This window comes from Phallusia mammillata, chromosome 5 (assembly GCF_965637545.1).
Source record: "Phallusia mammillata chromosome 5, kaPhaMamm4.hap1.1, whole genome shotgun sequence".
Lineage (NCBI taxonomy): Eukaryota > Metazoa > Chordata > Ascidiacea > Phlebobranchia > Ascidiidae > Phallusia > Phallusia mammillata.
Window position 1 is genome coordinate 11,944,677 of NC_137256.1, and position 22,924 is coordinate 11,967,600.

The window sequence follows — 22,924 nt, forward strand, 5'->3', positions numbered from 1 at the left end:
TCTAAAGTAAGATTTTACTACCGTGTTACGACTTTTTTTGCTTGTAGACCGGATGGAAGTGAAATAAGGAGCATGAACGAAACGAATTTGTCCCCATCCACTTTTGAACCCACTTTGCTGACATCAATGGGAAAGCGTATCTTTGTGATGAACTCAATAGACAATACAATGTATGAATATGAAGAGAAATCAGATGGGACATTTGCACCAAACCTTTTGCCGTTAACCAACGTCGGGTCGCTTTCTGGTGTTACAGCGTTAACCTCTCAAGACCATGTGACTTACGAAGATGGTGGGTGCATGTTTCAACTATAACTATAGGTGTACGTAACACATTGCAAATAATTTGAAATTATACATGCACTTGTGTCTTGTCTGTAAAACAAAAACGAAAAGCTATTTTAGAATAAAATGTCATGTTGGTATTTCATCCAAATTCAAATAATACTTTTTTATTTGCAGCTTTAATGGAAAGCAGTAAAGATATAAACTTTCCGTGCGCTGGCAAGAATCATAATTGCGAGGAAGTTTGTATTTCCAAAACTCTTTCTTATCCGATTTGTGCTGGCCAATGTTACCCCTGGGAAACTTTGTGTGTCAACAGGTTAGAAAAATATAAAATTGTATGCTTATTTTCTAGTGCATTATCTTATCTTAGGTCTATATAATTTAAGGATACTGAATACATAAAAAATCGAATACGTAAAATTTTTGAAATATTCTTACCCAGTGTTTTTTTAAGGTGTTTTCAAATTTCTCCAGCGGTTTCCCGAAATTTGTACAAATAATTCGTTTACGCAAATATGGCTATTTTTTGGTATTTAAATAAAACACGTGCGGTCTCTTAAAACTACTTAGCGGTCACCCAAACCAAACCTTAAAAAAACCCTGTTCTTACCAATATGAGGCATGTTGTCTTCAGTCGTCATTAGAAATTCAATTTTGTTTCAGCACTCATTCATGCGTGAGCTCTGTTCTTGTATGCGACGGAACTAGGGACTGTCCAAACGGCGAAGATGAGCATTTTTCAGTTTGTCCAACCAGTTTGCTGGAATGCGACGACTCGTCAATGTTTTTGTGCAAAAACAAAAAGCGATGTGTAGCCAACTCTTCACTATGCGATGGGCGGATGGACTGCAGAGACGGGTAGGAATAATTTATCTTGATATTTTTTGTCCGAGTATGCGCCCCTATCTGTTATATCTTGTGACTAAGAAAGTGTGCAAATAAAAAAAAATGTCTAATGATTTACTCAAATGAAACTATTTTTTACGTATATTTATTCAAGTCAATTCAAACCTGATAATGCGCTGATTAATATATTTAACAAATATGACATGACCTTCAGTTTTGACTGCCATACTACAGTAACTTGCACAGGAGAGTAATTATTTTGTTCTTTTTCGCACCTTCTTGTTCAAAAAGTTCGGACGAGGAAAATTGCCCTATTCAAAGCCAAACCTGCGACTTCGAAGACGACTTTTGTTTATGGAGCCAAGCTTCAAACGACGAATTTGATTGGACGTTGTGGCACGGTCGAACGCCTTCGAGTAAAACCGGACCTATTCTCGACCACACGATGCTGCGTGTTAACAGTAAGTCGAAATGCAAAATGCTATCTCCACTGAGGATTATATGTTTTACAATTGTCAAACAATGTGCACCGGTACACTCTGCTAAAAAAATCCCCATTTTAAGGTACGTATATTTACGCTGAAGCCACACCACACGATGAAGGTGCTGAGGCAAGACTGATTTCTACATGGTTGCTGGGTCCAGTTTGCGTCAAGTAAGTGCAAGCTTTGAAAATTTTGTGTATGAAATGTACAAAATGATTTGCTTTGCACTACAGCTTCAATTTTAATCCAGGTATTTTTTAAGTAAAACTAAAAATAGGAGGAATAACCTCCAAAGTTCGTTTAAAACAACAGACTAAGATAAGAAACGTTTGTTTTAGGTTTTCATATCACATGTTCGGCGAAGGTGTGGGAAGTTTGTCGTTGTTTGTCCAACATCGCGACGAACAGAATATGAAGGAAAAGTGGAGTGTCAGCGGCAATCAGGGAGTATTTTGGAAGACATCTTCTGTGTCAATCAGTGAACATGGTCTTTTTCAGGTACGCTTCGGTGCATATTATGACTCCTTCCTTCTTATCTATGTCAAGAGAAAATAATATTTTTTGCGGCAGGTTGTTTTCCAAGCGGTCCGAGGAAAAGACTTTCGCAGTGACATTGCCCTTGATGACGTCATGATTAGTGACGGTTTGTGCAAGGTCAGTTATCACTGCTTGTTTGACGGAGGCGAATGTGGTTATGAAAACAGTAAGTAAGCAATGTTCGATTATATTGATCATACCATAATCTTTGATATGTTTTGTAATATGCGCAGTCAATGATATGGATGGTGGATGGTCGATAAAGTCAGGATCGCTTCCTTTTGTGGATGAAGGATCTTCGGAGTTTTCTGCTCGAACGAACCAAAATTTACTCGACAAGGTAGCACTTGTTTACGCCAGCACCTTCTATACTATAAACAAAAATCCCCAGTACTATACTCTAGTACACGGGTTCTTAACCAGGGGTGCGAGAACTGTTTCTAGCGGGGGCGGGGATGCATGTATAAAAATTAAATTACCATGGTTTTGTTATTTAAGCAATTACAGAAAGGAGTGCGAAAACTGGTTGGTAATCTAAAAGGGGTGCAGCAAGGAAAAAAAGAACCACTGCTCTAGCATATGGTGTTTGACAAGATTAAGGAGTTTTGGTTTATAGACCAACTTTTAGTTTAAAGTGACAATAGCAATTGTGGAAACGTCTAGATCATGATATATTCTCTAAAAGCAATATCTCTGGTAGTTATGATTTTGATCATGTAAACTTGTGCTAAAATCAGTAATTTTGGTGTATATTGCATTACCAAATACTCACATGTGTTTACAGAATCCAGTTGAGGAACTCGGACCGGAGTGGTTTTATTTTCCTTTCAAGCATGACGACACTCCCGGATGTAGCGGATGTGATGGAATCAAACTTGTGCGACAAATTTCATCTTTCGGTGCACCACAGTTTGCAGGCATCGTCCTCTGCAGTCCAACAAGGTCAGTTTTAATCCATTGATAAATCAGAAATTACAAAGGAATAGCCTCGTGTTTAAATAAAGATTTTCGATGACAAACCAAACCAACAATCTAGTTTTGCGGAAATAATCATGGACTGATCCGTGCATTGAGAAATACTTTGTTAAAGATTTAATGTTACGTGCATTTTGACGATTTGTCGTCCAATTTTTGGACTAGTTTTATTTTAATGTTTTTTTATGATTGTTGTAATCAGATACAAGATCTATCTGGGTGAAACTTTGCACGGAGTGTTTCGTAACGTGGCTGATGGTTTTGGTTTGGGTGAAGATCACTGCGAGTTTATCGGTGCCAAGGATTACGCCCATGAAGTTGGAGAATATATTCACTGCCAGGGTATGTCTAAGAAATATCTAGACTGGCATCAGAAAAACTTATATTTGTTAAACCAAATCTAAGGCTGGTCGTCGCTGAGATTAGAACGCACAACAATGACATTTTCATTAATGTATTGTTCATGTAGTGTTCAACTTTGGTATGCTTGGATTTCTAAATATTAACGTACCAATGGTTCTTTTATATTTGGGCCCAGTGTTTTTTTAAGGTGTTTTGGGGGACCGTTTCAAATTTCTCCAGCGGTTTCCCAAAATTTGGACTTGCAACTACAACTACAGTTTTTGGTATTTAAATGAAACACTTGCGGTCTCTTAAAACTACTTAGGGGTCACCCAAACCAAACCTTAAAAAAAACTGTTTAGGCCTATTTGGCTACAGACGAATCGACTTTTTCGAACACGTCGAGGAAGGAATCTTCGGTCCCCATCACAATGGCGGGCATCCTTTCTTCTCGCCAATCTTCTATGGCTGCAATCTCACCATTCCACAGGCGGTTATTGATTTCGCTCCGGAAAATCGTCGCCACATGGAAGCTAACAGTTTTGCATTTTTCGACGGGACTTCTCCTGGAAGAGCGACCGCTAGCTTCATTGTCCCCGTTGCTAGAATAGCTGAGAGATCCACACCGGGTGAAGATGCTAAGATGGAAAAGGAACCACAGTTTGACAGATGGTGCCTTAGTTTTAGGTGAGATATATATGGACAAACTTTTATTTGAACCAATAACTGTATCGTATTTTGTTTGAAATTCGGTTCTTTTGTTTGAAAATTAACAAACTTGAAAAATCTTGTTTTACAATGTTGCACCATCTATGTCTTTGAATCAGTTACTTCGTCACTGGACTTTCATCGAAGTCGCTATCTCTTACCGTTAATGGTGAATTTGTAACATGGAAAACTTCAGGCGATGCAAATAACTCCTGGAACGACGCGATTACAAGCATTCCTTCATCAGATGTCAAGTAATTGCTTCATGAAGAAACTGTTGTGCAGCTTAAGTTTAAAATTGTTCAGCTAAACCGAAAAACTTATGTTCAGATACAACCTTGTATTTACGGCAATGAAGGGTCAAGATGAGACCGGCTACATAGCGGTTGACAACATTACCATTAACCAGATGCCCTGTGTCAGACCTCAGTCATACGTGACTGAGTTTGACGATTCTAACCTTGACGCAAACTCATTCTTTGTGTTTGGTAAGACATAGTCGGGAAATTGCACAATATTTCAACATAACATATCTTAAAACAGCACCCAATACATTTCTACAATGGAATGATTCTATTAACCAGAAATGTTTTGTGAACTTACTACTCAGGTACTGTTCACCATGATTTGATGCAACCGCTGTACGAACGTAGTCGAAACGACCCAGTGATCGTCGCTAATAGGCCTGAGTCATCTGGTGTGATCAGCTACACATCGGGCCATTACATGTTTCCCCCCTTCGTTGAAAGTCCAATTCTTCCTGCTATAAGCACTTACTACCCCGTCTACTGCCTTTCAATCGAGTATAGGTATTTAAATTACTGTATCAAGCGACTGTGTTTAATTTATTTAAAGGATAACCTTATGAACATACACCTTATTTTGTGTCAAATCGTGAAATGTATCGTATCGTGATAACGCTTTAAAACATGTTTTTTTTTTGTAATTTAGACAACGGACCCATCAAGGTCAACTTAAAGTTGGAGTTCGAAGAGTACAAGATTTTGATGCATCATCAATAATTACACACACCCTCACTCCAATAGCCAGTGTTCGGCCTTGGTTGACTCTGAAGATTGAAGTTAACTCTTCTATTTCCCTGGCAACAGAAAACTCTTTTATAATAGGTATAGTGAAATGAACAAAAACAACTCCTTGCCAAAAAGTTGACTTTAAGTTGATTCGAAATAAAAACGACTCGTTGTGTGTTTAATGTGGTAAGGCGCTTATGAAGGCCTGATAGAATTGTTTTTCACATCAGGGTGGAAAATTTAATAATTTGTCTTTGCACCAGGAAGGTATTTAGGTTGCTTCTAATTCCCCTTTCTTTAGTTTTTGAAGGTTTACAACACGTTTGGTTGAATTCAATGGCCGTAGACACCCTTCAATGTTCGCAAGTAGATCGTGGAAGTCCATGCAACAATGGGGTTCAATGTTCGAATGGACGGTGTGTTCATCCAGATCAAATGTGTGATGGATTAAACGATTGTGGGGATTGGTAAGTTAAGACTGGGTTTCGAAGTCTTTTGGGAGCGTTTTTCTATACCAACCTATTCTCTTAACGTAAAAAAGACATTTCTCCGTTGAGCTGCCTTTAGACAAAGGGTTTTTGGTTGCTTTTAGTCAACAATTAGGGTTACTTTAGGTTACAACATTTATATAGTAGATGTTCGTTTCAACAATAAACAACAAATGTCACTGGTTATGGCATGAGCATTTGCCGAAACGTTTGAACAATAAAGCATGTCGCTTTTTATGTCTATTTGGGCCGTTATTTTCACCATTAAACAAATGTCTGATATCATCAACATTATTGCAATCTCATCAATAACCGTGGATTTGTTTCGGAAACCTGTTTTGAAGTTTGTGTACTTGGTAATCTAACACAAATGTATGTCATATTCCAGGTCTGATGAAATTGGTTGTCCATCCCATTGCGGTTCTATAGCTGATGTGTTTAGCTCTCGTACAACATTGCTTGAGAATAAAGATATTGACCATCCAGTGTTTGGTAAACAATGTTTCTGGCGAGTTCACGGAACTAAAGGAAAGCAGGTTTTGCTGAACATTGGAAAGTCGTTGGGTTCAAGAAAAGTGAAATTTTCGGTAAAAATGTGTTTGCTTTTTAATATTTCTCTTTGTAAACAATCTTGATTTATTTCTGGGATAACACATCTTACTTCATTTACTAGGTTTGGCGTAAATATATAAATTAAAACGCGATAACAGTTTTGGTTTGTATCTTTTGCAGTTGATCGTATACAAGGGATTTTCGGATATAGCTGATGCTCTTATATTTCCGTCTGAATCAAAACTCTTTCATAAGAATTATTTTTTGAAGCCATCTTCATACTTAATTAACGACAATGAAGTCACTATAGTTCTCACGTTTAACAGGTAAACAAATTTACATATTTTCTACTTTAATTCATTATATCTGTGTTGTTTGTAAGTGTTATTTACAACAACTTCCCTAACAAAATGCATCCTTTTATTTCACTCTTTTGTATCTTTTGACATGCAGAAAAATCGTATTGCCAGTGATGGAGCTGAACGTTACAATTGTTGAACCTACCCATTGTAAGTTTGTGTGTCCTGATCTCACTTGTTTAACTGACAACTATCAGTGTGATGGGAAGGTGGGATGCCCAGATGCTAGTGATGAATCCAATTGCACGCGCGCCACCAACTTATTTGGAGAAACGGTTAGTTCACAAGTAAATGGATTTATTGAGTGAGGTCGGGTGTATAAGAAACCCTTTTAAAGCATGTACATATATTCCCGATCGCACAGATGTTTCCATATTTGAACTTAATCTTATCCAACCTTAACAAAACATTTTTTCGGGCAGTTGCTGGAAGTACGACGACTTAACGACAAATTTTCTCTCTTGTGTGGTGATGACGTTACACATGACGTAGCTGACGCGGCGTGTCAGCAGCTGGGTTACTCGAAGGCTTTGTTACCTCTTCGTTTTATCTCGCTTCCAAAGAAGCATGTCGGTTTTTCGCATTATCGACTTACCGGGAATCTTACCGACAAATGTAAGAGGGTTTGGCTTTATGTACCAAATGGAAAAAAAAGTCACATGATTGGAAAATTGATCGATAAACTCCTAATAGCAACACCAGTTGATTTTGGCGGACCGTTATGAGTTCTAAGTTTCACACATAAAATTTTGTTATTATTATAACTTTACCTTTGTAACATACAAGAAGGTATAAAAAGCACGTATATTGTAAAAACTTAATCTAAGCGGTTTTGTTCATGTAGATCCGCAGTACATTCAGAGTTATATTACGTCACTCCAAAGCAGAAGAGAAGAAACTTTCAATATTCCTTCACAAGGTGAATGTTGTATTATATTTTTGAACATTTTCGGAATGCAAAATTATGTAGATTTTTTCTATGCCAAACAATTCCTGGCCTGAACTGTTTGTTTACGTTTTTGTGCAGGTATTTCGGCTTGTTCTTCGGGATCAGTCTGGGTCGCTGACTGTGTTCCTTATCAATGCGGAGTGAGATCCATTGAACGGGTTCATACGAAGAAACCGATGCTAAAGATTGTGGGCGGCCAAAAAACTGCAAGAGGTTATTGGCCATGGATTGCTTCATTGCAAGTAAGTGCAGTAACTCCAAACGTTTGCAAAAGCAAAGTACAGACCATCCTGTACAGGATACGTTCGTGGGCAAAAAGCAAAAAATGTTACAAACAAAAGTATGCAACACTCTTATTTCCTGTTTTGCTAAAGGCTGGTGGTGGTCATCTTTGCGGCGGAACTCTGATCTCCGATCGTCACGTGATCACAGCAGCGCATTGTTTCGACATAAAGTCGCCGAGTGAATTTAAGATTGTCTTGGGAACTAATGATCTTGCACCTCTTGATCTCGGGGCAACGACGTACTCTATTGTTGATTATGAAAAACATGAGTAAGTTTTCAGCAAACAAAATAGTTATGACCAAATACTTAGTATATTCCTTAAGGTATATAGCATTGGGTGGGGGGTTAAAATTAATAAGCTGTTATGAGGCCGGTACAGAAAAAGCTTTAGAAACATTATTTAGAAAAACAATAAGATAAAAAATAATAGTTTAATTACTTAATAATTAACCAACTAACATATTCTATAATTTTGTTACCTTACACTCGTTTGCTTGTGTTTTCATTTTGATACTTGCCTTGAAATATGGCCTATGCTGTATGTTTGAGAATATTCTGTTGGTGATCTTCTGTATATATTTTTGTGCAGCAATTATGCGAGTGATGCAGAGATTCCGGATTGGGATATCGCGATATTGGTATTGGACCGTACCGTAAAGTTCACGAAGTTTATCAGCCCTGCTTGTCTACCGGGCGGAAATATTCGGTTTAGACCGGGTATGTTGTTTATTTAACACATTGTCGATTTGTTGTTTACCGGGATCGAACCTTGTAACCTACTTTGTGTATCTCACCAATACATCTAGATTTAAATGTTGAAATAATGAAATGAAATGAAATCGTTTAAATATGAAGTGATTTTATCACAATAAAAAATATCGATATGACTAATCGCACATTCTTTTTTCACTAGATACAAAATCCCCAAACATGGCCTATTATATTAGGGTCAATCGCACAAAAGACTTAACAACTACTTATGTTTGTAATAATCGAGCACGTTTTACCTCCTTGGCATCTTTAATATATAAAACACTTTTGCGTCTCGAGTGTTTGAAATAGGAAATACGTCGGACACTGTAAATTGCTGATTATGAGTTATTGGCTTTTGTTTTATGTTCGTTTTAAAAACTTTTGAGGCCATGAACCTTTCTAGGTGTACACACGTACTTTTGAAACTAATTTTAAGGACATTCATTTTTTTAACATATTGCATCCAATGCTTTGCACAAATTATAAAAGCACAACTGGTTCAAGATCAAGTACTTTAATAAATGGCAACAATATTATCCAGCTAAAGTCACTATATGAACATTTTAGGCGACATGTGTTACATTGCTGGATATGGACATTTGGAAGACGACGGAGAAGAACCATTGGATTTGTTCCAAGCTAAAACACCCATACTTTCTCGCGAGGATTGTAACCGTAGTTATAACAAGAAGATTTCGTCACGCATGATTTGCACCGGATATCCAAAGACTGGCAGCATCGGAATTTGTCACGTAAGTTACAAAAAAATAATATAAAGTATTTATCATATACTTTTAGCCTGCAAAATTAATAATCTAATGCGACGTTTTTTTCCCCTGTAAGTGGTTTGTCTGAGCAGTTGTAACGTTAAAGATATGATTGTGTACGGTTTGTGGTATACGTTCATCTAAACCTTGGTCCATGTATATGTCTTTTCTTATTACTTCATATGAATTCTCTGTTTCTCGACGTTCATGCAGGGTGACAGTGGTGGCCCGTTGGTTTGCGAATCCGACGACGGACAATGGCATTTGGCTGGAGTCGTCAGCTGGAGCATTGGATGTGCTAAAATCGACAGACCCGATGTTTACGCCAACGTGCAATACTTTATCGGGTGGATCAACAAATACGCCGGCATGAGTAGGTTATTCTACTTTCTTTTTTAACAAAATCTCAAACCCCCACACATGAAATAGTTTGCACTAAGCGTGGGTAAAAATATGTCACTTAGCATGTCTTCGTTTGCAGATTTGACGCTTCCAGCTCACGAGTTACCTGGTGAATGTGGGGGAACATATTACAATTTAACCGAAGGAATATTCGCAAGCCCAGGGTGGCCTTCATTCTATCCTCCAGAACAGTTGTAAGTCGTCACAGCGAAAGTTTTGACAAAAATTTTTCAACACTTGTGGTATGTTGCAATATTGTAAAAAAGCTGTTTTTCAGTTGTTTGTATCGCATTATGGCTGCTCCCGGGCAGACAGTGCGCATTGAGTTCGACACATTCGCGTTGGAAAAGGATTACGATTTTGTGACGATATACAGAGGAGGAATAGATCCCACAAATATTTTCATGCGGTTAACAGGCAACAGATCAGGAGGTAAACTTCAGATCACACAAAATCATATCAAAAAGTATTTGCATTTAGGGAAGCATATTTTGTTTTTAATCTGATCTCAAAGTCAAACATTCTTCATTTAGGTTAGATTTATTTGAATCATATAACGTTGCTTCGAACTATTATTTCTTGATATCGTTTTTGTAAAAAATGCCATCTATGTTATTCATTTTTCCATCAACTGTCTCAATGACTTGACGTTATGTCTTGTCTACATATAGGCATATTTTCAAATCGTTTTTTTTTTCAGGTGTATTTGAGATCAGCAATGCGACGGTGGAGCTTCTTTTCGAGTCCGACATCGATTTTTCAAAAGCTGGATTTTTCACGAAATGGTGGACAAGTGGTGAACCTTTAAACTTTACCGGTAATACTTTCAATGCCTGATTTCGTGGTACTGACTTAATTTTAAATACCAACAACCATTGTCAATGATTTTAGGTGAAGCGAAACCAATCACAGTTTTGGGTTCAACAACTTCAAATCAGGAATCTGTAAACCTGCTACTTGTCGTTGGAAATTACGTTTCTACTGGAATCACCGCATATCGCCCAACATACGAACAGGTTAGTGTGACATTTTTACATGGTGGAACCTATACGTTGACGAGATACGTTTTTTTAAAACTGCATACAATTTTTTTCAGGTCGTTTTACTATCAAACATTTCAGTACCAGTGTACAAGATGTTTTTCTACGAACCTTTAGGCCAGTGGAGAATTATTCCGGGGCATATGCAAGGTATGTCGTATGCGTAAATTCTCTCACCAAAAAGTTAAGAATCATTTTTCCAGTTGGTCAACATTTCTCAATGTACATTAAGCATTGCATGAACAAGACATTTTTATTGCAGATAACGAGGTTCCACAAGGCATGTGGTTGTATTGTAACGACAGTGCAATTTTACCTTCTGACATCAAAGTTCCCTGGAGTGTGTGGAACGGGTCGGCTTGGAGCGAAATCGATTTACAAATAGAATTATCTTTCGGTAAGTTTTTTTTTGCTTCTTGCTTTAACATGTACTTTCCACTGCAAAAATGGTTAAAATTTCGATTAATTCTACTTTTGTTTAAAAGAAAACCACAATTTTGCCCAAGAAAACCTCAACGGTCGTACAATTTTTTAGAACCATCAGCAACAACACTTGAAACAACCGCCAGTACTTCCCCGAGTATCATTCCCGTCACAGACAACTTTAACACTACATGTCCCACGATGAATTATGATGATGCCATAGGAGTCATCGAAAGCCCGGGTTTCCCAACAAAGTTTCAAGTTGCGGTGAATTCAACCTGTCAATGGAGAATTCAACCCGACAGTAACAACAGTGGCCAAGCGATGCTGATATTGCTGCTTGTCCAGTATTATGACCTCAACGAGCAAATGGAAATATTTTCCGGAGATTACGTCACTGGAAGTCAACCACTGTCGTTCATCGAACCAAGAAGTATGATGGGTAAGTCAAATAAGTTGGGTCAACACAAGTACCAGAAATTATCCTTGTATTGTTTTTGGTGTATTTAACTATGGTGGATAAACCAAAGTAACCAAAAATGTTTACTCTGATTCCTTAGACGAAACGTTTCTTATAAATCGCCAAGAAAATTCAATGGTTGGATCGGGAAATGGTGACGTGGAAATACCAAGTGCTCATCCGCCCACCGCATCTACTGTTTCTCTTCTGTCGCAATCTGATATCAATCGAATCGCAGGACAGATTGCAGCTCAACCACAATGCCTGTACGTTAAGTTCAATTCTTAACTTCAAAGTTTTTATTATTTGTTTCTAACTTTTTGCATTTTTAGACATTCCTTTACTCGTTTTTCGGCCAACACCTGCTCCAGTGATCTTTACACAATGTTTGACAGCAATACCGACGAAGGAGTAACCTCACTTCTTAATTGCAGTTTGTTTATAAAGTCAGTTTCCAATAAATACGTGCAGCATTACTGCTATTGTAATTTTTTAATTTCTAAAAAGAAAATAATATTGTAACTAATCTTAGTGTAAGATGTTTTTGTCAATATGATGTCAATCATATCCACGTTGTGTTGTAAAATTGTGGCATTTTCTTGGTTTTAGATGTTTTAATGTGAGTTGGTGTGATCTGGTTCAGTTTCTTGAGGATCTCCCACATTTTGTCACTTGGGTCGAGGCCACTGAAAATTACTGCCAAGACCCAGCATGGAAGCCACCAGTGCCCAGCACTACTTCATCCTTACCAGGTCCTTATTCTACATTTCTGAAAAGTTGCCTAATCGGTCTTACCTTAACATGAGGGGTGTGTCTTCTAGTGTTACACTAAACCCTAACATTTCTTGTTGTTTTTTCAGGTAGTTTGCATGATGTTGGTTTGGGAAATTCAACACGTCCCCGAAAACAACTTTTCATCTGCACAGGTAAAAACTTATCCTACTTGACTGTGTGTTTCTGAGGGATGAGTCGAACCAAGTATTTACATATGCAAACATTGCTTAAGCATGTGTCAGGCCAAATTTCGGCTCTACCACGCGAGCTGTGTTTTCCGTTATGTTATAAATGTGCAACGTGCAAATATTCAACACTTACTTTGGTTTATTGCCGGCAGACACAAGCCAATCTGGTCTGACACTCAGACTGAAGTTACTTGGAACATCCACCGGACACGGATTCTCAATCAAATTTCACACGCTTACTGACCTCAATATGTCCCCATACAACCATCAAGAATATGATGTTCAGCATATTGGAGAAACACGATTCCGTATGTTCATGATTATTTCGCCTCTGTATCTGAATTAATAGACATACTAATGCTTAGGTCGCACGATCCGCTCTATCCAATCTGCCGTAGGTTTATCTTTCGGTCATCCGACTAATACTCCGCCTTCAATTTTTGTGGCACGACCAACGACTACAAATCCAGGTAGTTAATTCTACACAATTTTACTTCATGTATCATATCGCCAAATGTGTTAAAGTTAAAAAAATGTATACTATAAATTGTAGACCTTTATTTGACCCAAACAAGCCCAGGGGAAACCCCGTCCCCCTCAGTCGCGCCCCTACTTCGTATCGACCTCACTGCTAATGTGACGTGCGCTGGAACATCGTGGAAATCCGGAGATCATTGGTTTATTACGTCACCGAACTTTCCAAAGGATTATGATCAGAATTCAAACTGCATGTGGAAATTCGAAACAGAACCAGGATATCAGGTTGGTTTACAGTTAGGTGATAGGAAGTTTTTAACACTATCTCATAGTTTTAATGGATTTGTTAAATCCAATCAAAATTGAAAATTTTAAAAATAAATTTATTTTTTTGTTGCACATGACTCTTGCGTATGTTACAAGATAAATCCTTGTGAAGTTTAATTAAAGAATACATTTATTTTGAAAAAAGTGATTAAATAAAATTTAAAATAAGCTTAATAAAACTAAATGTTTAAATTTAGGCTGTTTCCACTAAATTAAGCGTTTACTTGCTGAAGTAGCAAAATACTGGTAGTAACTTTATCTTACCCTTTTACTTTGCTGTAGATTCTGCTGAAATTTTCCAAAATGTTTGTTGAGGGAGACGTGTCTTGTGGTTACGACAGTGTTTCGTTGTATGATGGACCCGATATAAGTTCACCGAGAATTGGGAAATTTTGTGACAGCAGAAACAGTTTTATCCGTCCACAGTTGTCCGCTGGCCCTGAGATGTTTATCCACTTCCGCTCCGACCATTATGTCCACATGCAAGGTTCTTTTTACACATGTTTCTGCTTGTGATAAGTAGTCATAATTATAACATAATTATTTGCCAGCACCCACCTCTGTGAGCGCTTGCACTTAGTAACTAAAGTGAAACAAATTTTGTCAGAAACTATACTAACACTTTTTTGTTGATAACAAAAGATATTAATACCTACAGCTGTAATTTACCTGAAACTTTTATTTATTTAAAGGTTTTAAGGCGTCTCTGTCAACCCGCAAAACACCGAAACGAGAAAACAAAATAAGTAACCAGACTGTTCTTTACTCATGCCACTTTGATGACGACATGTGTGGGTTTGATGACGAACTTGTGTCGTCAGACTTTACTTGGACGCGGAACCGGCTTTCTACGTCTTCTGAAGATACTGGACCTCCGTACGACGATTCTCCTATGAGAAACGGTCAGTCGATGATACATTAATGTTGTGACAATAAACCGGCGTAGAAATGTGGATGTTAGAAGCAAAATGCTGTAATTATTAAACATTTCTGTAAATACTTACAACATCCATGCATTATCAGCACAAGAAACTTTGTAGTAAAGGTTTAAACCTGCATGTCGCTACAATTGGCTAGGCAGTGGGTGGGCAACTTTTTTTTATTCCTTGTGTCAATTTACTTGCAATGTCAAAATGCTTTGCGTGCCTACATTGTTATGTATATAAGTCATTTGTGACTTTAGATTTGTGGGGTGATTAGAAATCAGACACATTTATATGTGTTCACCTTGTCTTAGGACTACGTCACTCTAAACAAACCTTGTAATTGTAATAGTCTAATCGTAAAAAAACATGAACTTCTAAATAATTTGGCGTAAGTAATCAGCTCGCGTGTCAGCCTTGGTTGCCTACAGTTTTTGTTTTGGGCTAGTGTGTTTATCACAAGAATTCCCATCAGAGGTTTTTGATTGTATTTTTTGTTCAATATCGAAAACCTTCCATGATTTTTGCAAATCTGCTGATTTTGATCTCAGTCTCACCATTTTATTTTAAGTTGGAAAAGGGAAGTTATGCCTTACAATAGTTTAACAGAAAGTCGCTCATATAGCATTTACTCCATTCTCTTCGACTCAATGTTATGTGTTATTTACTTACGTGACTCGGATGAACACAGGTTGGTACGCTTACATCGAAGCCTCGTCTCCTCAACACAAGGGCGATCGGGCCCGCATTGTCAGCCCGCTTATTAGAGGAACTCCCAACGAGGCACGCTGTCTTCGTTTTTCCTACGACATGTATGGTGGAGCCCATGGTTTTCTCAACGTCTTTGCTGTCGTGGGCCTTCGCAGGAATCACACGCAAGTCTCGCTGGAGGAAGATGGAACAGAGTCAGTGTCTTCCACCGAACCTCTCGTGTATTTGTTTGGGTCGGGAGTCCATGCTGAGAAAGCGGATGAGAGTAACACCAGTGTAACGTGAGTTTCATTATGCTAGCATCGCGTAGTAGAATTTTTTTTTACGGTTTATTAACTGTATTCTGCAGTAACGTTGTAAATATACCCGTGTAAGTGGTGACTGACACGATGACCACAAGGTCTTTCGGTAATGGTTTCACGTTTTTTAGTTTAAGAATCCATTTTAACAGTGGCTTGCTACAATTATGAAAATGCTGTAGTAAATATTATTCACTGAATATTATTTGATTCACCAGGTTCCAACGCTTTTTGTTATGGAGCAGATCAGATCAGCAGCGTAGATTTGACGAAAAACCTTGGATGCAAGCTTCCGTTACATTTTATCCATCCAGCGATTTTCAGGTATTAATTGAAACATCAACACTTTTGCATCTTTGCATCCTATCCGAGCTTTGCAATTTAAATTTTTAATCCAACGTTTTAGATCATGTTCGAGGGAGTTCGCGGACGAACTTACGAGTCAGATACAGCGATTGATAACATGGAGGTTTTAGAGGGAAAATGTCAGGATGAATGTAAAGAGGATGGTCAGCTTCAGTGTCTCACCAACAGTGGACTAATAAGCACAGGTAAGCGGCCCTATAACATGACTCATGTGTAAAGGGATTTCGCAAGAGTTTTTTTTTACTTCCTAATTCTGTTAAAGCCAATTACCCCGAGCAATAGGGCGTGTTATTGGCCTAAACTGCTATGTCCTATTTATTTAAACAACATTAAAAATGCCTCGTACATATACTAACGTCAATGATATACAATTATAATTGATTAGTGTGCATGGTTTCTTTAAATCCAAAAACAAATCGTTCCCTCTTTTATTATACCAGAGAAAAAGTAGAGAAAGCGTTCAACACATTTAGCTTGATAACTTGGGTTTAGACCTAAACATGTAAATGTGGTGTTGGATTAATTTCTTCCGATTTAACATGGTATAGTTCAAATCAAATATTGACTGACACAATATAATGTGTAGTGGTAAATCTGGAGTTTCTTTATGTTTTGCCTTATTAATCCGACAACGTTATTTTAGGCGAATGTGTCCCAATCATGTTGGAGTGCAACGGTGTGAAGGATTGTGCAAGCGGATCTGACGAACTATATTGCATCACTACTTTACGCCAGATGTGCGCGGCAGGTAAAAGAAATTTGTAGATCAAATCAATACCTCCAATATATTATGTTGTTGTTCTCCTTTAATACCAAATTATTTTATCAAAATGTCTACGCCGCGCAACGAACATTTGAAATCATAGTCGACACCAACATCTTGTACGGTTACATGGTTAAACATGTACAATTCATTTCAATTGTGCAGAGACGATCCAACCCAATACGACACTTGCACTTGTTTGTGACGAAAAACACGTTGATCAATGTGGTTTGTCATCATCTTCCGTAACCCGGATTGATCAAATTATTTGTGATGGAAAAATTGATTGTTTTGGTGGATACGACGAAGCTCTGTGCCCAGAAAAACAGACAAACGCAGAATCAGAGACTGTTATTAATGCTCTTCATGGTGATTGTGGAATTCAAGATGCCGAGGGAGATGAAGTGTCAGCATACCCGGTATTGAAACCTTTATCAAATTTCGCCAATAAGATTCTCGTTTATAAGCTGTCCTATTTTTACTTAGATAAGGCTCAACCCCTTTTTTAAATTTGCAACCACTGTCCTATGTAGATATTGGTATTATTAGTTTATAAACTTGTGAAATTAGTTTAACCCCGTTTTCAATTTCAATGCTCTATTTGTTCAAATTTTTAACTGACGATACTTTATCAGAACGTGCCGAATTCGGAACTGTGGCGATGGGTTGTCGGTTTGTACGTTGCCAAACCAAGTCTGGTTAAATCGAATGGACACACAACGAGCACTGGTGTTTCGTCTTCGGCCTATACTTTCTTGTGTAGTGCTGTTTTTATCCAAGATAATTGGGCGGTTATCCCAGCTCACTGCATTTTAAACCCTGATCTGTACGACAACTACGCAAGAAGCTTGTTGGAGGCCGATAAAACCGGACCAGATGGAGAACTGTTAGCAGGTAAGTTAGAAAAGGCAATCCGCAACACACGAAACGCGACTAACGATATTTCTCTCAGAGTTCGATGACCCAGACCTGGATGCCGAAGTCCCTGCAACTTTCTCGTACATTCTCATCAGAAATCGAAATCCAAATGTGGAAACAACAGCTAAACGGGTCACGTGGAGGGTCACAAACTGGTTTATTCATCCCGACTATGTAGTTCGCCCTAACAGCAGCACTTCAAGAAAAGATCGGAGATCTTCGTCGACGTATTTTGATCGTTTCAAGACACTGACCGAAGACAGTGATTCAGCCAATAGTGACGTCGCTCTGCTGAAAGTCGAGCTCGATGACGAAGTGTTGTCCCAAGTTGACGTCAGCCCCAACACCGGTGACGTAGTTGAGGAAGAAGAAATGTTCTATGTGACATATGACGTCAGCATGAATGTCACCGATGAAGCACCACCGTCGTCAGCATGTTTAGAGTTAAAAAAGAAGAAAAAAAGAAAGCGAGGGTCTTCCAGTGGGTCAAGTGCGTTTCCTTTACCTGTGGAACTTGAGCGACATCCAATTTCTTCTTCGGAACCAGAAAGCACAAAACCGCGAAAGGCGACCTGTATTGCAATAGGTCATTCCCCAGTCACCAGGTATAAATACTTGCATGTTTCCGCCTCTTTTTTTTTTTTTTTTTTTTTTTTTTTTTTTTTTTTTTTTTTTTTTTTTTTTCACGGGGTGCGAACCCAGGAACCTCCCGGGGACGAATCCCGATCAGGTTTTTTATGTCTGTATATGGGTCAGGCGCGCCAGGCCATTCGGCCAAGTTCCTGCCCATGTTTCCGCCTCTTGCTTTATCCTCATGGCATTTTTTTTCTTTCAAACTCTAGCGGATTGGAGGAAAACCACTTAGTTTGGAGCTTACGCCAATCCAAGATTTCTGTGACATCGTCAGAGATCAGTACTCCACATCTATTCTGTGACACTTATCAACTTCCTGAAATGCGAAGGCTTTGCCTCGAGACGATTACATACGACCAAGGTAAGATTTGTCACAAGTTGAAGAACACTATTTAATCCAATGCTAAATCACAGTTTGAGGTCGTTTTGCGCTAAAAAATGTAAGGACGACTTGAAGCCATGTGAGGACTCTCATATTGCAACGGTTTTGTTTGCCCAAGCAGCAAACATTCACACATATATGCTATGTCGTGAAACAGACTAAGTTATTTGACGAGGTAACATTGACCATTTTACAAAAGACTTTAGGTTTGGTCGAGCTTTCCAACACCATATTGAGTTGCCAAACGCCAAGCTTGAATAAGAGATAGTTGGTATCAAATGCTCGACTTACTCTGGCATTTCCTTTTCCAAAACTACTTTATTATTGTAATACATGCTGCAGCAAGTCAACGAAATTATTTTCATTCATAGAATCACCTTCTGGCATCGGCTCAATGAGACTCAATACCACAATCCGGGCTGGACATAAATCTGTTCGAACATCCGCTTTTCTGGTAAGTTACATTCCAACGCAAGGTCATATTTATCGTTTTCCACTGACACCAAGCTTTTTTTCTAGAACGATCCGGGACTTTCCCTATTTTGCAAGCGACACGACAACCGATGGTTTTTAACTGGACTCTACAGTTGGATAAACTTCAGAAGAAACTTTATGATGCCTAATTACACGTCTATACTGAACAACATGCATAGTAAGAATAGTTTGTTGGACCTCATTTAAGCATGCGGGTAGCTTGTGATCTTTCCTGGCCACTTTTGCTAAGTACCTAGCAGTTGCAATCTGCTTTCTGTCACAAAACGTTCATACGAGTTTTTAAGTAAAGTGGCACTTATGACACCTTAAGACCAATACCATGACCTTCTTTAGGTGAAAGTTAGCAAACTTACTGGGAGTATCTTTACACAGTCCTTTTGCATGCCAACTTTGTTTAATACTAACACCGCAATTTCGCGTCCCTCTTCTCTCCAAAGCTTTGCCTTGCTTCCGATTTTCACTAATCCGTCTTTATCTTGTGAAGACAGTGGCTTACTGTCTATTAATTCTCCAGTCTGGCCGAATGACGATCCGACTCTGGGCGTTCCGATGGGCACAGACTACTTTCTACAAGTCACCCAAAGACATAACGAATGGATCGACAAGTTACTGACCGACGGTAAGCAACAAGAAGTATAACGCAATTGCGGCACTGTGAATGACAAAAAACACGAACCGATGACTACATGTGGGTCTCCAATGTTGTATTCTGCAATTATTTTTTTTCTGTCAATTTCTGTGGGTCTTACAACAAAAAAGGGGTCCAGTAAAACAATCACAGTACGCCAGGCCCATTGAAGGCGCCATACCGAATCAGCCGGTCACCAAGCATTCACCACTATATGGCAAGGCGTAGGTTAGAAAAATCTAGCCTGCGGTGGGATTCGAACCCACGACAGGAGTCTTTCCAGTAAAACAAAAATTAATTAAAGCGACCCATGCACTGAAACTATTTTTTTTATCTCGTCCAGTCTTACTGTTTGCCTGAGCAATATGGACAACTCTGTGAAATAAATAAAACAAAAGTAATCTGGTTTGAGGAGGCAGTTGCCTTGGCAACGGCTTGTTTTGTTTAATTTTGCGGAGTAAGGCGTTGTTTTGTCAAACGATAGAGCTTTATTGTTATTTAAAGAAGTCACACATCACATCAAGTTGCAAATAATTGTCTTTGATTTTTTTTAGTGCATTTTGTGCCTGCAAATTGTACCGCGAACAATAATGTTGTTTGTTCCGCAGCATAAAAAAAATACTGCAATATATAAAGGTTGGGAAACATTATATTATATATTACTTTACTTTTCTTATTTTTACATTTATCAATTGTATTGCTTTCCATCAGCCTGTCCCGGTCAGTTTTCCTGTTATCCTGTCGAATCATTGCATCCGGTCAAATGTATTCCTCATAAATCAATATGTGATGGAAAAGTGGATTGTCCAATGAACAACGCCGATGAAAACAACTGCACTTCTGGTTGTTCTTACAATCCCACACACGATTCCATCCACCGCTACTATTCTCGCCTTTCTTCATCTGGTGTCGTGCTACCCGAAGGGGCAGGTCTTGTGGATTTGGAAGATTATGACGATGCCACGCGTTCCTGGAGAAATGAATCGGTATTTGGTGTTCAAAGGATTCGATTTAATTTGGTCGACTCTCCAGGGCCACCTAGCTGCCGATGGGTGATACAACCACCACCTGTGAGTGTTTCCAAAATGTTACCATTATGCTAAAAAATGCTGTTGTAGCTTTGTGCAATTAAACTTAACTAATTACTACAGGTTATTCTTGTGCATTTTTTGTCGAATGAAATATATACAAGGTATTTTCGATCCTAAATTAAATAGGTTTACCGACACTGTTTCAAACTTGTCACGGATTTGATTTCTGTTTTTTTACACTTCTTATAAAACCAAAGTACTTCGATTGCAGGGCAAAATAGCCGTGTTAAGAATTCCAAAGATGAGCGTCAGTCCTGTATTAGGGGGTGGCAACATTCAAATCATAAATCAGGAAAAAAGGTTTATTCACGACTACAAAACGGAATCGGCATCTTACTTGTCGTCGCCTGGGAAACCAATTGCTTTTTCACTAACGCCACCTCCCGGTATAAAACAATTGACTGCATTAAGGTAATCTTTTTAAAAGTCATAAAGTATGTTTTTCGGCAATGGATGGAAAATAAGTTTTGAGTTCGATTTGTAGATCGCGCTATTTTGATTATTTCCTTGATGAAGTTGGAATGTGCACTGGAATGCACAAATGTTCTAATGGAAAATGCGTGTCGTTACACAAGGTATGCGATGGGGAACTTGACTGTGCTGATATGAGTGATGAACAGGAATGTTCATCTGGTAAGTCTTGGCTAGTCTATAAATACTAAACGGTTTTCCTATTCACCTAAAAAAACATGTCTTCGTCATATAAAAATCTTTTTGGTAAAATAATTTAGTTCTCATCATGCGATAATTTAAAAAAACACATTTACTATCGTGCTTCCAACTTGATGTAATATACGGTTGTTGTGCATTTTCATTACATTATCTAACGGTTCCACAGGATGCGGCGGTCCCAGTCTCTTGGCAAACACGATTCGTGGTTCCATTATGAGCAGAAATTACCCACTACCTCACTATGGATCCGGTGATTGCATGTGGATGATTGTTGGGCAACAGCAGCAAACTGACACCACAACCGAGGGATCAACTGAATATTCCTTATCTATTGAATTCAGCGAATTCAAAACCTCGCACGACAATGACGTTTTGTACGTATATGACGGCGTTGGAAAAGATAGAACTTTGCAAGGTAAATCTTGTTGTAGTTGTTGTTTTTAATTTTACTCAATTTACGTTTTTTTGACTATGTGTTCTGTGCATTCGAATCTGCTGCTTATTATGTGTAAAGTAAGTCATTATCTATCATCCCCTTTTGCAGACACATATTACGGAGAGCGTGGAGTGTTTAACATCAATGTTCAAAATGATCGAGCCACGATAATACTTCGCAGCAATGACGACATCGCCATGAGACGAATCAATGCCACATTCTACCTAAACGCAATGGACTCGTCCGTTTAATACGGAACATATTTTTATTCGTTTATAGTTCATCATTTATTGTCGCACAAAGTGGCACAATGTGCTGTATTTGCATTGCTGTATTTTTGTAAATTTTTACGACGTTGTTAGCTTCTCATCAGCTCCGTGCAGCAAGAGCGCACTGGTGCCTTTTCTTGGCAGTTTGATCCTTCAGCGAAATTCTCAAGGCAAGCAAGTCATCTGAAATTCAAGCCTCTCGTCGATAAGCTCGTATAGAACACAATACCATACCTATTGCTAGCTGCAAGCTGAAGTGTTTTGATGATTTATAAACGCTTTACGCTTACACTCAGTGCAAGTCAAATCCGAGTTGTTCCTTTTTCCTTATTGTTTGAATGCATTAGCTTCAGTCAAATAACAGGGAAGTTTCGAAAGTATACAGTGAAACTAGTATGACGGTTAGGTATTAAACGCATTAATTTTGTTTGGTCTCAAAGTCACTACTTTAGAAATCGAACTGAGGTTGTTTGTGTCAGTCACAACTTCGCTTTCACAAGGGGGCGTAAAGAGCTGAATTTTTATTTAGTGGCTATAAATGGGTTGGGTTGGGAAATATTTACATAAAATTTTTACATTAGTAACTCATTTTTTGGGTTAGTTTTATTGAATTTTAAGTGCTAATACCTTACCCCGACCCTAATAGCCCTAATCGTAAGCATTTTGGGAGATATAACCAATCAAATTCGGATTGTGTTTCTCGTTATGGTGTTAGTAGCTCTACGCGCGACCCCCACCAGGATGTGTTTGTACATTTACTAACAAACGTTGCACAGAAAACCCCTTAAAATTTTGGTTATGGCCAGTGGTGGGATTTAATTTTTTTGTTAGTTGGTTCGATCACAAAAGTCCATTGACAGTAACAAGTAATGCTATCCGGTT

The 22,924-nt window shown here is 38.4% G+C and overlaps 1 protein-coding gene across 3 annotated transcripts in view; it reads left to right on the plus strand.

Moving 5' to 3' along the window:
- LOC145229175 (uncharacterized) overlaps positions 1-22,469 on the plus strand; it is a 28,362-nt gene extending 5,893 nt beyond the window's left edge. The window contains exons 15-72 of one of the 3 annotated variants that reach the window (XM_080094470.1): positions 48-292; positions 463-604; positions 952-1,146; positions 1,426-1,595; positions 1,699-1,789; positions 1,958-2,117; positions 2,190-2,322; positions 2,390-2,496; positions 2,941-3,098; positions 3,334-3,473; positions 3,836-4,160; positions 4,301-4,435; positions 4,512-4,669; positions 4,792-4,990; positions 5,133-5,308; positions 5,514-5,679; positions 6,089-6,287; positions 6,433-6,578; positions 6,706-6,886; positions 7,034-7,226; positions 7,456-7,530; positions 7,639-7,802; positions 7,935-8,113; positions 8,435-8,562; positions 9,166-9,350; positions 9,579-9,738; positions 9,847-9,961; positions 10,045-10,199; positions 10,468-10,584; positions 10,659-10,783; positions 10,864-10,957; positions 11,070-11,204; positions 11,343-11,672; positions 11,791-11,956; positions 12,023-12,136; positions 12,300-12,442; positions 12,551-12,616; positions 12,805-12,960; positions 13,018-13,122; positions 13,206-13,414; positions 13,739-13,943; positions 14,149-14,358; positions 15,071-15,371; positions 15,608-15,713; positions 15,796-15,940; positions 16,399-16,503; positions 16,684-16,937; positions 17,154-17,412; positions 17,471-18,041; positions 18,279-18,430; positions 18,823-18,905; positions 18,971-19,103; positions 19,431-19,565; positions 20,286-20,644; positions 20,877-21,076; positions 21,150-21,298; positions 21,504-21,752; positions 21,882-22,469. In XM_080094470.1, the coding sequence (XP_079950596.1) occupies positions 48-292; positions 463-604; positions 952-1,146; positions 1,426-1,595; positions 1,699-1,789; positions 1,958-2,117; positions 2,190-2,322; positions 2,390-2,496; positions 2,941-3,098; positions 3,334-3,473; positions 3,836-4,160; positions 4,301-4,435; positions 4,512-4,669; positions 4,792-4,990; positions 5,133-5,308; positions 5,514-5,679; positions 6,089-6,287; positions 6,433-6,578; positions 6,706-6,886; positions 7,034-7,226; positions 7,456-7,530; positions 7,639-7,802; positions 7,935-8,113; positions 8,435-8,562; positions 9,166-9,350; positions 9,579-9,738; positions 9,847-9,961; positions 10,045-10,199; positions 10,468-10,584; positions 10,659-10,783; positions 10,864-10,957; positions 11,070-11,204; positions 11,343-11,672; positions 11,791-11,956; positions 12,023-12,136; positions 12,300-12,442; positions 12,551-12,616; positions 12,805-12,960; positions 13,018-13,122; positions 13,206-13,414; positions 13,739-13,943; positions 14,149-14,358; positions 15,071-15,371; positions 15,608-15,713; positions 15,796-15,940; positions 16,399-16,503; positions 16,684-16,937; positions 17,154-17,412; positions 17,471-18,041; positions 18,279-18,430; positions 18,823-18,905; positions 18,971-19,103; positions 19,431-19,565; positions 20,286-20,644; positions 20,877-21,076; positions 21,150-21,298; positions 21,504-21,752; positions 21,882-22,024 (10,099 nt within the window). In that variant the 3' untranslated portion in view covers positions 22,025-22,469. Of the gene's footprint in view, positions 1-47; positions 293-462; positions 605-951; positions 1,147-1,425; positions 1,596-1,698; positions 1,790-1,957; positions 2,118-2,189; positions 2,323-2,389; positions 2,497-2,940; positions 3,099-3,333; positions 3,474-3,835; positions 4,161-4,300; positions 4,436-4,511; positions 4,670-4,791; positions 4,991-5,132; positions 5,309-5,513; positions 5,680-6,088; positions 6,288-6,432; positions 6,579-6,705; positions 6,887-7,033; positions 7,227-7,455; positions 7,531-7,638; positions 7,803-7,934; positions 8,114-8,434; positions 8,563-9,165; positions 9,351-9,578; positions 9,739-9,846; positions 9,962-10,044; positions 10,200-10,467; positions 10,585-10,658; positions 10,784-10,863; positions 10,958-11,069; positions 11,205-11,342; positions 11,673-11,790; positions 11,957-12,022; positions 12,137-12,299; positions 12,443-12,550; positions 12,617-12,804; positions 12,961-13,017; positions 13,123-13,205; positions 13,415-13,738; positions 13,944-14,148; positions 14,359-15,070; positions 15,372-15,607; positions 15,714-15,795; positions 15,941-16,398; positions 16,504-16,683; positions 16,938-17,153; positions 17,413-17,470; positions 18,042-18,278; positions 18,431-18,822; positions 18,906-18,970; positions 19,104-19,430; positions 19,566-20,128; positions 20,211-20,285; positions 20,645-20,876; positions 21,077-21,149; positions 21,299-21,503; positions 21,753-21,881 lie in introns of those variants that run through there. The other 2 variants (XM_080094471.1, XM_080094472.1) reach the window with 2 other exon arrangements.
- The last annotated feature ends 455 nt before the right edge of the window (positions 22,470-22,924 follow it).